This window comes from Aphis gossypii, unplaced genomic scaffold (genome assembly GCF_020184175.1).
Source record: "Aphis gossypii isolate Hap1 unplaced genomic scaffold, ASM2018417v2 Contig00996, whole genome shotgun sequence".
Classification (NCBI taxonomy): domain Eukaryota; kingdom Metazoa; phylum Arthropoda; class Insecta; order Hemiptera; family Aphididae; genus Aphis; species Aphis gossypii.
In genome coordinates this window covers 1-14,110 of record NW_026083402.1, presented here as the reverse complement: position 1 = coordinate 14,110, position 14,110 = coordinate 1, and the positions used below count along the sequence as shown (strand labels likewise).

The window sequence follows — 14,110 nt, the reverse complement described above, 5'->3', positions numbered from 1 at the left end:
TTTGATTTAGACTTACAATCACAAACATGGCTAGCTTTTACATATTAGTTTTTTACATTTTCTATAAATTCATTTCCTTTACATAGTAATACAAATATACATTTAGGATTCCATTTTGCGTGTTCGACCCATGGTATATCATCGTTTGACCATTTTTGTAAGACAAGTCCACAGAAAAAACATTCAACTATATCACCTACACCGGTATATTTTAAACCAGATTCAGATAACGAATATTTATTTTGACATGAAGTAGATGGATATGAGTTATATGTTTTTAATCTTGACATAAATGTGGTATAATCTGAATGTACTGGATATGAATTATTTCGTACTAAATAAACTAAAGATGGAAAATCGTTGGAAAATGTCTGTAAATTCATGGTTTCAGTAAAGCTCAAGATAAATACTTCAAAAAAACAAATCAATAATCTAATTTACCAGAGAAATAATAAAAAAATATATAACACGACTTAATTGTTCACCGTTAGTAACAAACTAAATGTTTTAAATTAATCACAAATAGAAATAAATGTAATAACTTAAATAAACGTGAAACACAGATGCTATTTACACAGATATGATCGTTTCAACGCATATATATAAACTAAGTATATTACTTGTGCATGTTGTAAGAATTTGGTAGTTTGCTAGCCTACCAAAAGCTACCCACGACCAAAGGGGAACGCTTCGGTCGTGACCTATGAGCCGCACCGCGTGTTAGCCCGAAGGCTAAGTCGGTGGAGCTCATAGGCTTTGTACACGCAGTGGCGAATGAACGCCAAAGATTTATTTAAAAAGGGAAAAAAAGAAAACATAATATAAAAGAAAATATAAATAAAATAAAAAGAAAGTTAGGGTAATCAGAGGTCTTGTATTTTACAATGATGCACAACGTGCAACAATAAATATTTGTGAATAATAATAATAGTACGGCATACATAATAATGTGGGCACATGGCAGTCGTATGAGTATAATAGAAAATGGGACGGGAATTAGGTAAAAAAGGTATTTGTTTTGGACGGAGCGAACCCACGGATCAGCCCACGAGGTTCGGCGGAACACGGATGATTTTTGTATTAAATTTTACTTCGCCAACTATAGGGTTACCGTCCGGCATATCGCTAAGGACGGTAAGGATGGGAGGTTGCAAAAAAAAAGGAACTGCACCAGACACAACGGTGGACACATATAAAAAAAATTCTCCTAACACAAATAAGAGGGAAATATGGGGGGGGGGTATTTTAATACATTACAATATTAGGTATTTGATGGACGACGAGGCTGCTAGCGGTTGACCGGATGGCCGTCGACACACACGCGGTCGACACGGCCCATCTGCATTGGTCAGTGGCTGAGAGTTGCTTCGCCCGACATCGGGCCCGTGGTGTCGTTTAGCCCATCATGGCGTGGACGCAACGATGTTGAAGGAAAAACAAAAAGAAACTTCGCCGGGTATGTATGTGTTTGTGGACACGTGTTCTGGACAGTTGGACTATCGGTGAGACTGAGCACACGAAAAAAGAGAGCCACGACTGGTACAAATGGCGTTGGAAAACGAAGTGTCGGCAGTTCGACGAAGTTGGCTGTATGATGGCCGATGTTGATGGCTGAGATGTTGAGGTGGGGAAGCTCAGGGTAGGCGTGTTGCGGGACTTTTACAATAATGTGGAATTTTAATAACTGCACTGCGGCGAGTGCACCGACGGACGCGACAAAAGCGCCGGAGGTGACGGGCGGCGGGCAACCGCGGCACGTCGACGACGAACACTGCATGATGACGGGGGGGACGGGGAACATTTATTGCATAGCACTGCGGTCATTTCTTCATTAGCGCGCGATATTCATAACAATATAAATAAGGTGTGTTCATTAACGGTAATATGGGTACAGGTATGTTTATGACATTGATAATATGACTGCAAAAAATGCTTTGACGTTACAATGTATAGTTATATACTAAACTGATTGTATTAAAAAAATTGAAGTGCATGTGAAATCAAATCAAATAACGTGTGATTTAAAAACAAATTTTAAGAGTAAGGCAGGGTGTAACAGAAAGGAAAGGAATAAAACTGGTGGTGGAGAAGTAGATTTAGAAGTGTTTAGTGAGTTTAAAATAAGATATTGGAACTGATCGGTCCGACAATAGTTGAAGGACATAGTTCAGTGCAAGAAAGCACTGCTGATATTTCGTTTTTTGTACCACATTTGTAAGTTTATTATGTAGGCTAATAATGTATTAATGTAGTTGCTAATGTTACGTTAAATACTAATCTTGTGTATTATAGTAAATTGTAATTTAGTTAGATTCTTGTTGAGACAAAATGCTAAATTTCCATAGGTGTTTTAAAAGAACAAACAATATTAAATTATTTGGTAACAAATAACATTTATTTAATTATTAGATTAAATTGTATATTATTAATTATTTTAATATTAACTATTCAATTTTATAATGTACAAAAGATCAACACAAAGCTTAAATGAGTCAAATATAGAATTGGTCAATGATATGCCTGCTATGATAAATGATGTCTCAGATGATAATATGTGGAATGATGGATTTGTTATATTTAAAAATATATAAATGTATGTCGTATAAGTGTAATTTTTAAAATTATTTCTTTAATCTCAGTTGCTTGACTCAAGGACTTGAAGATCTTTTATCTAGTGTAGAAGATATAAATAAAGTGGTTGATGATAATTGTGCTAATGACCCTATAACAAATGGCCCAACCGTATCACAACAATCAATTAGGTTTGTATAGTTCTAATATTTGGAATAAAATGTTCTTACATACTTACTTAAAAATGTATATTAAATATTAAATGTATACATATTTTCTAATTAATTAAATTAATTTGTTCATAGAAATGTATATAGTGGTAAAAAAAAAATCAAAAATGAACAACTTGCAGAATACTGTTGCTGCCACAAAATCATTTGCTGCTATAAGCCAAAAAAAAACAAAAATTAAGGCCAATTATTATGAAAAAAAATTAATATTGCTGGAAAGAATTGCTGCAGCTGAGGAAAAAAAAGCTGAAGCTTTAACGAGTATTGCTCAAAGTCTGGAAAGTAGATATAAAATTTAACTGCTTGTTAAGCGCTTATTTAAAATTGTTTATTTGTTTTCTTCTTCTCTTCTTTGCTTAACTTTTATGCTTTATATGTTTTTTTTTATTAAAATCTTCTTACCTTGACTTTTTGGTTTTTATCTAATGTTAATTATTATTGGGTGCTTGAGTATAAAAATATTGAGTTTATATGTTTTTAGGGTTGGTATGCTTTGAATGTCTAAATTGTATGCTTGAAAAGAATATTTAAGATAATTTAATGATGATTTTAACTATTTTTGAATTAACAGTTCAAATTATATATTAATATATGTTAAATACAGTGTTAGGTAATACAAATAATAATATACCTACTATATATTATTAGTTATTATGGACTGATTTTAAAATTCATTTTTAAAAAAGTAACTTAATTTATAATGCCTTATTTTTTGTCTTTTGAATGTAAAAGTAACATAATTTTAATAGTTTTCTAAAGTAATTTACCCAACACTGGTTAAATTTTAATAATATATTAATAAATTATATTTTATAATACTAATAATAACATAATATGTATAAAAACAAATAATTAGAATACCAAACACAAATTTGAAGAAACATTGTTTATTACTAACTAAGGGGTAAAGGGCCTTACTTGTTTTTAACAGTATTAGACACTGCATGCTTGTTATAAAATGTATTAATACATAATATAACAAAAAATAATGACATTTTTAATAGATTTTTATTAATGTTAGATTTTATTTTAATGTCTTGTAAAATATGAACGTATGACCAGTTGTTGCATACGACGACCAATTGTTAAATGTTGACCTACTTCAGGGTCAGGATTAATTTGTGCATCATACATTCCAAAGTCGACATTTGTAGGATCATCAGGTTCATTTATTGGAACAGGTATGTTTTCATTAATGCACATGTTATGGAGAATGGTACAAGCTATAATAATTTTTGATGCTCTCTCTGGGTGGTAGTGCAAAAATCTATGCTTCAGTAAACATCTAATTATAATTTAATAAAATAAATGTTTGAATTATTTATATATTATTTATTTAGCCTAAAGAGAATATGTACCTAAAGCGCATTTTCAGAATACCATTACATCTTTCAATTGTTGACCTTGTACTTGTATGCTAATTATTATAACCAGCATCAGGAGAATCTGGCACTGGGTCACTTAGTGGCGTTAAAAGCCAAGATCTTAGAGGATATCCTGAATCACCTACAGAAGATATTTTACTGAATATATAAAATGTATCTTATACCAATTACAGAGAAGATTGGTAATTTATACCTAAGAGAAAATATGATGAATGACCATTACTATGTAAATTTTCCATGTACGTTGATACACAACTTTGACGCCATATATAGGAGTCATGAGTACTACCAGGAAAATTAGCATTTACGTTTAAAATTCTAGCATCTGAATCACAAACCTTGAATTGTATAATTTAATGAAATGTTAAAGTAATAGTATATAGTATTCAAGAAAGTATTAACTAACAGGTAAGTATTAGGTAAGTAGTAGGTAAGTAGTAGGTAAGTATTACACTTTACACGTCAATTAATAGATTTAGTTAATAAAAAATAGTGTTTTGTGTAATTATTTCAGTTACAACATACAAATAATAATTTTATGAATTTCCCATGTATACAAAAAGTTATTTTTGAATGTACAAAAATAAAGGTATCTGTTTTATTTTAATAAGATTCAAGCTTTTCATAACTTATATTTATTGTTATTTGTTTATGATTTAAACTAAATTTATTACTGTATTAATTATAAGGTTACTTTAGTGCCTATTTTTATTACTTACTAGTTGAGTGTTTATACTGTGATATCCTTTCCTGTTCACGTAAATATGTTCCGGATATAGTCCATTAGAATTAGGTGGAAAAATTGTTATATGGGTGCAATCTATGCAACCTATAACTCCCGGTACACCAGTTTTTTCGTAAAATCTAAATATTATTATTAAACAGTTTTACATTTTTAGTATAACTGTATAGGTAATTGATATTCAGTTATTATGGATATAGGACATAAGGTATGTCGTATGAGTGAAGACCGATATTATATTAGGTACCCATATTTAAGTATTAAATCATTTAAATTGATTTTTTTTTTGTGATTATTTAATTACAGTTATAGCCTATATAGGTATTAAAATAATAAAGTATTTATGTAGACCCCCCCATGCCAGTACCTAATGCCTTAAACCTTGATATTTAAATAATTTAGGTATAATATTCACCCTCTCCTGATAGTATTAAGTTTTTCAAAACTATCTGGGAAATGGATATAACGCTTGACAACATCAGATATATTCATTGCATCAGTGACCTCAGCTATGCATCGACTCACAGAAGCTTGGCTTAAGCCTGAAGACCTGTTATCTCCTATATCAAGTTGATAAGATCCACTTGCAAAAAATCGCAATGCTGTCAAAACCTATTAATAATTTAAAATTGTACATCAAATTGATTGACAATTTTTATTAGGTACTATACCTACACCTACTTTAAACGTAGAAAAATTACTTATTAAATTATACCTTTCTTTCTATTGAAATTGACGATTTTCTTGTTGGTTCAGACATAAAAGGCGTTAATACTTCAATGAGTTCACCAGCCAACCCTTTACTTAGGCGGAATTTTTTAATAAACTGTTTATCAGATAGTTCTAAAATTAAATAAGAGCAATAATAATTAACAATTAAATAAAGGCTGTGTTTGGGGTCCCAAACAACCGTAGTTACAGTGCTGATTTTATTTAAATTCTTAACTTTTCCCGGGAAATAACGTCAAAAATCTAGCCGCTAAAATATTATATTTATTTTACTGCCGTAATATATATATAATTTATTTAATGAATATAGTCAGTAGGTACCATATTCAATATGAAATAAATTTTAAATATTCTTTAAAATTAATTATAATTTTTGTAAAAAAGAAAAATAATATATTGAACGAACCTTCAAAAACATTTTGAGCTTGGTAAAATCGACGAGGATGATTATCTACTGCTTCTAACTCTACAAATTCTAATTGCTGTAACATTAACATTTGTTCAAATTCTTGAAACGCCATCGTTTAAATTGGGGTTTACACTACAAGTAGGTAAATAAATAACGAATAAATAATTGAATTGAAAAAAATGATTCAAATTTAAACTTTTAAACTTTTAATTAACGTTTATTGTTTGGTAGGTGTAAATACGTTTTGATTAAAACAATAAAATCAAGATAGATAATGATAATAAAACGTACGAACACTCTATTTGTATGGTGGATAAGTAACCGTAAGAGAACTACGAATAATTACGTATACGTATGTACGTTAAAAATTCAAGAATACGGTTTTTTAATATACTACGTAAAAATGGTGGTTTACGTACGCTTTGGTCGTTCACTTTTCTTACGTTACATTCGAGAATAGACCCCCAGATTTCGTATTCTCGAAACTCTTCGAACAAAACGTATACGTAAATATTCGTAATCGACGTTCGTCAACCACGTACGTAACGAATTGATTATTTCGTATTCATTTTTGTACGATTCGTTATCTTATATTAGTTATAATTTTTGTTTTCAATATTGACTTATTCGCTTATTGTTTAATCTGCATTTGCGTTTAAGAAAGTTTTTATTTTATTTAACAGAATTACAAACCGCGTTCTAGGTACCGCATTCTTTATACTTTGAATAAAATGGTTCTCGATGAACATTTTAATTTAGAACTTTTGGGGGCTTTAGGAGAAGCCGAAAATAGAGCTATAGGAAATCGGCCTAGGCAATACTATAATGCCCAAAATGTTATGGAAGGTTTGTGCAATAGTAATAAATAACGTATAGTATTTAAAGCCTTCTTAGTAATTAGTTCATACCTACTTAATTACATTATATTTTTAGAACTATCTGACCTTCAATTTATAAAAAAGTTTAGACTCACCTATACATTGGTTCAGGAGTTAATAAATATATTAGCACCGTACATGACTGAACCAACTAGATCATCAATCACAATTGAAATAAAGTAAAAGTCATAATTATTTATTTCTATATTAATAATAATAATTACGTAATTATGATAAAATGTTGTATATATTGTTAATCATTATTAGGTTTTGAACAGCTTTGCGGTTTTTTGCTAGTTGTTCATATCAGCTAGATATTGGTAACAATAAGTCATCAGCACTAAGTCAGCAATCTGTTAGCAGATGTATTGCTGAAGTATCTAATGCATTAAACCAACCAGATATTGTAAAAAGATACATTAGCTTCCCGGATAATTTTCAAATATTAAACGCAATACGTAGAGAGTAAACAATTTTTTTCACTTATATTTGTCTAAAATCTTAATAGTACCCAGTGGATATTTTTGTGTGCACTACGACACACTTTGTGCACTACGAAAAATAAAAATGTGCACCACCTTTATAGTACTATCACATTCTGCAATCACGGACCGTAAGAAATACTTTTTTGTTGTAAAAATCAAAATAAGTTATGTTAATTCCAAAATAAATTATATTTGTCATTTTGTCCTTTATCTCTTTAATAAATTCACGATCAACTATTATTATACACCGTACATGGCACATGCGCACGAGCATTTTGGGATTGTACAATAATTGTAATTTTTAATCGTGTTCCTTATCAGTACACACACACCGCGTACTATCACAGATAGGAAGACCGCATCACCCACCCGTATACACCACGAATGTAAAACGTTTATTCACAGATTTCTATATATAGTATAGAAGTCTGTGCGTCTATTATAGTATAAGGTCTATGTACACGTCATTTCGTCTCTGTAGTTTAATAAATTGTGATATCTTATCAAATATTAGTCATCGAAATATTTAACCATAATCGTGATTGGTAGTCAGAAAAAAAAGCCAAGAAAAAAAATCCAGGGAAAAATAATTTACGGAAAAAAAATCAAATTACAATAATCTCCTTATATAATAAAGCGTGAAGAAGTTCATTTCCTTATAAAAAGAATGCGCCTCGGTCGCCCTTTTTATGCTCCATGGCCCGCCGCCGTCGTTATCGAAAACGGACGGTTCTCCAACGCCGCCGTCTTGATAACCCGTTTTTCTTACGTTAGGTTCGATTATTACGCGGGTTTTCGACGATTTTTTTTTTTTTTATCGGCTGTTTGTTATATCATAAAACGTTATATTAAACAGACAATTAATATTAATATAAGCTTCATTACGCACGAATTATACGGAATTTTTTCATTTATTCACACACACACATACGTATAAAATTGATATGTTTCTTAATATAAAAGCAGTTAGGTACAGGTATAGTCAAAGTTGTAATTGCAAATATTCTTAAATCATACCTAAGAGTTTATGACACTTTTCTTATAGTATTTTATTATGCGTGTCCTTTGAATTGACTATGATGTAATGTGTAATACGTTTTAATGTATACTGTAACGATTTCTCTGAATAAATTATATATATTTAAATATTGTTATATATTGTATGGTACAATTGATACCTATTTGATTTGTTTTAATGTTTTGCCTAATATATTGGACTATGATGTAATAATATAATAGATACCTACAACACACTGACACTGTACATAATATGCGGTGTTCTCTGCGGTCCGGAAACGGCTTAAGGGCTCGACGTTCGACTCGGTTTTCCATCTCAAACTGTAGTCGATAGGTTTAGGCGTTAGGTCCCCATGCTAGGATGGTCAGGGGGTCTATTCTTAAAATCATACGAATGAGATTCGTATACGAACGATTCACACGATATATTTCCGTATACGAAGAGAAAATGGTATTCTTAAATCATTTTTATTCGTATACGAATCCGCGTTCTCCAAAACGTTCGTTTAGGAATACCGTCCTAATGGTACACAACGGCAACGTCGCAAAATATGTTTTTTCGTCATGGAAAGTAAAATAAATTGTTTAGAAATAATAAAGTATCATGAACGTTAGCGGCTTAGCGCTCATTACGAATCATTAGCGTATATAGACATGTAGTCTTGACTGCCTTGTACGTTGTAATTTGTATTTTTCTTATATTTATCTATAATATTTTATTAAAATGTCTTCCGAAAAAAGAAAGAAAAGTCATTCCGTCACCAATGACCAAAAGACAGCGATGGTTGAATTTTTATCGAGTCATTCGGACTTACTAAAAGGAAAACACACAGCTACTTTTACCCAAAATATTGCCGTACAACAGTGGCAAGAATTAACCTATATTTTAAATGCAATTCCAGGCCCAATAAAAGAATGGAAAACCTGGCGTAGAGTACGTACATTTAAATTACAATTTATAATATATAAATATATACCTAATTTATGATTGAAGGAATAGGATGCAAAGTATATAGGTACCATATTTTAATCACTTCGATATACGTAATATAAAATATTTAAGTAGATATGTGTGTGCAAAACTTGCGATTTAAGCTGTGTGTAGTAAACCATCACCTACATTCATTTGCATACATTTAATTTACATTCATTGCCTACATAATAGATTTTAAATCATATTAATATTTAATAATAACTACCTACAGAGTTTAAAATTTAAATGAACATTATTTATTTTTCGAACCATTTAAAAATCAGTTAATTAGATATTATTAGAGTAAAGTATAATATATATTAAATGTAGATCTATAAATGTACATTTCTGAACTTAGTGAGATATCTACATACCTCTATAAAACAATAATTTGTAGACGTGGCAAGATCTTAAAGCTGATGCAAAATAAAAACAGGCACAGCTTAATAAAAGCTTGAGAGGGACTGGTGGAGGACCATCTACTGCTCGCCAACTTGATAAGTTGAGTGAAACTATCGTTGGCATAATAGGCGAGGTACCAATCTCTGGAGACCCATTGATTGCCGAGTCAACGGTTTTCTTTGATTTTGGTGATGAATCAAATATGTAATATATACCTATATTTGAATTGAATAGAAATTAAACATAATATTTTTTTAGAAAATATATACCTAGTGACATCGAATCAAAGTTGATTGTTGAAAATCAAGATGAGGCAGAAAGGTTATATACCTAATGTAAAATGCTAGTTTCTCTTAATGACATTATTAAAAACATTTTTTTTTTTTTTACATAGAAAAAATAATATTCCATACACCTCTATTGATTCGTTTGAAAACAATATATTTAAACCGTCTTCCTCGAATACCACTGTTATTAACGCTACGTAAGTGACAACTTCATTATTGACACTTTTAGACAGTTAATTAAAAAATCTATGAGCAAATTGTATTTAACATTTAAAGCATATCATAGTTCAATACGTGTTTGTCTTTATTTAATAGTGAAATTGTTGAAGAATCGAATAATATTAATAATAAACGACCATATGAGGTAGCTTTTGTAGAAGAAAATAGTAAAGAACCAATAAAAAAGTAAGATATTTGTTAAAATATTATGTTTAAATTGCTATGATGCATACGTATATTTGCTTATTTTGAAGCATATTACTTAAAAAGTATATTTTTGTTATACTTATTAAATGGAATTTTCTTCGCATATTTTAATGTAGGTATAAGTACATATTTTGATAATTTATTGTTCTATAATGACGTTTTAAAAGGCATATTAATAAAATAATAATTAATAAAACATATTTTATAATTATTTAAAGCATAATAATATGGGCGTAACTTGTGCAATTTTTATGGGGGGGGGGCTTTATTTCAAGTCGATATTACCGTATACTTAAAGATACATAGAAACTAAATACATATACCTAATAAATACATTTTACAAAATATAAATCTTGCCCCCCCCCCCGAGTTTACGATTATGCATAATATATTATATACCTATTAATGTTTCACCTTATCTAGTTACTAATATTTTTAAATTAAACTAATTCAAATTTAAAGTATTTAGATATATTTATAAAATTATAAAATTATTACATACTTTAGCGTACAAAAAAAATTTACAACAAAAAAGCAAAGATTGGAAAACACTGTAAAAGCTGTAGGGACATTAGGAGAAGCAAGCAATCAACGCAATGAAATGCTTCAAAATTATTATAACATAAAAATTGAACATATGCAACAAATGTTAAAATTAAAACAACGATTAACAGTTGCTAAAGAACGTATATGTGTGGCACAAAAAAAAATTGCTGATGCTCTGAGCAAATTTACTGTGCCACATGAATAAGTGATACTGTGTATTTTAAGAACAAGAAATCAGTAGTGTTTTATTTCTTACGGTCATTTTTTATTGACTTATTATTTTTATGATGATTTATTAAATAATTTTAATTCTTTTTTACATTTGACAAATATAAACAATAAAAGAAAAAAAATTATAAACATAAAGTACACTTAAATTTAATTTATAATTAAAATAACATATTAATTTTAATTATATATTATAAAATCATTTACGAATATAAAATTTGGTTATACATATATTTAGCTATGGTCATAAGTAACGTCGAATATCGACCGTATCATATTATATTAATATAATATAATATAATATTATTATTAGCAAATTTACTGTGCCACATGAATAAGTGATACTGTGTATTTTAAGAACAAGAAATCAGTAGTGTTTTATTTCTTACGGTCATTTTTTATTGACTTATTATTTTTATGATGATTTATTAAATAATTTTAATTCTTTTTTACATTTGACAAATATAAACAATAAAAGAAAAAAAATTATAAACATAAAGTACACTTAAATTTAATTTATAATTAAAATAACATATTAATTTTAATTATATATTATAAAATCATTTACGAATATAAAATTTGGTTATACATATATTTAGCTATGGTCATAAGTAACGTCGAATATCGACCGTATCATATTATATTAATTAAAAATAACACATTAATATCTATTATCTATCACGTTATCGGTATTCCGAACATTACCTACAATAAATAAAATAAAAAAAAACAATATTAATTGTTCTAAATATCTACTCAGTACCTAGACCTATTATAAATTATATTAAATTGTAAATATATTATACAATATACCTAATATGTTTCATAAAATAAAGAATTATCATTTTAATATATATCCTGATAATAAGAAATTTATTTCTAGCATCTATATAATTGAACATTGTATAATAATTTACTGAAATCAATTAAAAACAATATTTACATTTTTCTCAATCAGTAAACAATCTATTTACTATATTTTGACGGAAACGCTGACCAGCTATAAGCTCTTGGTTCTGCCTATTTGGTACATCATCATTATGTTCCTCCATAGGAAAATGATAGAGGCCTAATTCTAAATCCGCAACTTCATCATTATCGCCATCTATTATAGGCACGTTTTCTGAAATGCATAGGTTATGCAATACAACACATGCATTGATTATTTTTGAAGCCTTGCTAGGAGAATAATGTAGTGTTCTATGTTTGAGAAGACAGCTAAAAATAAAATTGTACATATATTAGTTTTAAAAATATATATAAAAATTGTACAAGGTTTACCGAAAACGCATTTTTAAGACTCCATTACATCTTTCAATACAAGATCTTGCGTGACAAAATGTTTTATTAAATCTGTACTCCGGAGTATTAGGTTCAGCGTTTAAAAATGGTGTTAATAACCATGGTCGAAGGGGATATCCTGAATCTCCTATATAAGCATATACATAATACTAATATACTATTCCTATAACAAAATTATTTACTTAATACTATAAAATTAGGTGAGATTCTAACCTATTAGAAAATACGAAGTGAAACCTCGACCATGTAAATCTGTAATAAATTGTTTTACAACACTATCGTTCCATATGTGTGTATCGTGTGTAGACCCAGGCCACCTAGCCGACACATTCAAAATATGTAAGTTTGCATCACATATCTATAAAAAAAATAATAATGATTATTGTTTTAATCGTTTAGTAACTAATTAAACTGCGTAAATGGACTGCATGAATTCAATATATAGGTGTATTCAGTATATATATGTCAACTATGTGTTGTTTACGTTTAACCAATGTACAACATAGTACATTTGCATTCAGCAGAAACCATTTTACGTTGTTAGCTTTAATATTAGTCAATTTGCTTATTATTAAACTCAATGGCAAGAATACCTATATAGGTACTTATAGGGCATCACATAGGATTTATTGAATATTATTATTATAATTTATAAATATTTTAAAGTTCCAAAATATTGTAGATAGGTACTTACAAGTTGAGTATTTATTGAATGATAGCCTTTGCGATTTACATAAATATTTTCTGGGTAAATTGGATCATCTTTTTTAGGAGGTGTTATAGCAATGTGTGTACAATCAATCGCTCCTATAACACCTTGTAATTTATACTTAGAAAAAAATCTAAGAAAATATCAAATAATATAACTCATTATTTTAAAACAATTACTGGAAAATTAATAATAAAATAATATATACTTACCCTGTTCTTACATCATCCAATTCATTAAAGTTATTGGGAAATTTAACAAACTGATTAAAAATTGCAGGATTTGTTATTGCGTTTGTTACTTCTTCAATAACTCTGCTTACTGAAGCTTGAGAAATAGATGTATGCCGGTTTTCACCAACATCTAATTGGTAACTGCCAGCAGCAAAAAATCTTAAAGCAGTAATTACCTAAAAGTAAAATAATTTTCAATTTAAACTAAAAAAAAAAATACATATATTTTTAGCTTGCCATAGGCTAATAACCAAACGGTGATAACTCAATTATTTGAAAATCTATAATTTAGTTGTTTTATTTATTTTATAGTCGTAAGTATCAACCAATTAAATCTATTTTGGATCGTAATTACGTCAATGAAGTGCTGTTTAAACCGTCAAAGCGTATAGGTACTATAGACCTGCAAGGGCCGTATATTTTCGGTTCGGTCCGGTCCATCAATTTTATCCTTAAGCCCGGTCCGGCCCGGTACAAACCATATTGTGAAAAAAAAGCCCAGGCCCGGCCCGAAAATCATATTAAGCTCATAAATGTCTCGTCCGGTGGGCCATTAAT

The 14,110-nt window shown here is 29.2% G+C and overlaps 1 protein-coding gene and 2 pseudogenes across 1 annotated transcript; 1 reads left to right on the top strand and 2 right to left on the bottom strand.

Moving 5' to 3' along the window:
- Positions 1–1,884: 1,884 nt before the first annotated feature.
- LOC126555677 (uncharacterized) lies at positions 1,885–3,276 on the top strand (annotated as a pseudogene).
- A 554-nt stretch (positions 3,277–3,830) lies between these two features.
- LOC126555676 (putative nuclease HARBI1) lies at positions 3,831–6,178 on the bottom strand (annotated as a pseudogene).
- Positions 6,179–9,824: 3,646 nt separating this feature from the next.
- Positions 9,825–13,728, bottom strand: LOC126555679 (putative nuclease HARBI1; the record flags this gene model as incomplete). The annotated part of the gene is made up of 6 exons (XM_050210576.1): positions 9,825–10,036; positions 12,252–12,526; positions 12,590–12,737; positions 12,824–12,968; positions 13,305–13,452; positions 13,532–13,728. Coding segments are annotated over 5 exons (906 nt in total), but the record flags the coding sequence as incomplete, so codon positions are not given.
- Positions 13,729–14,110: the final 382 nt, after the last annotated feature.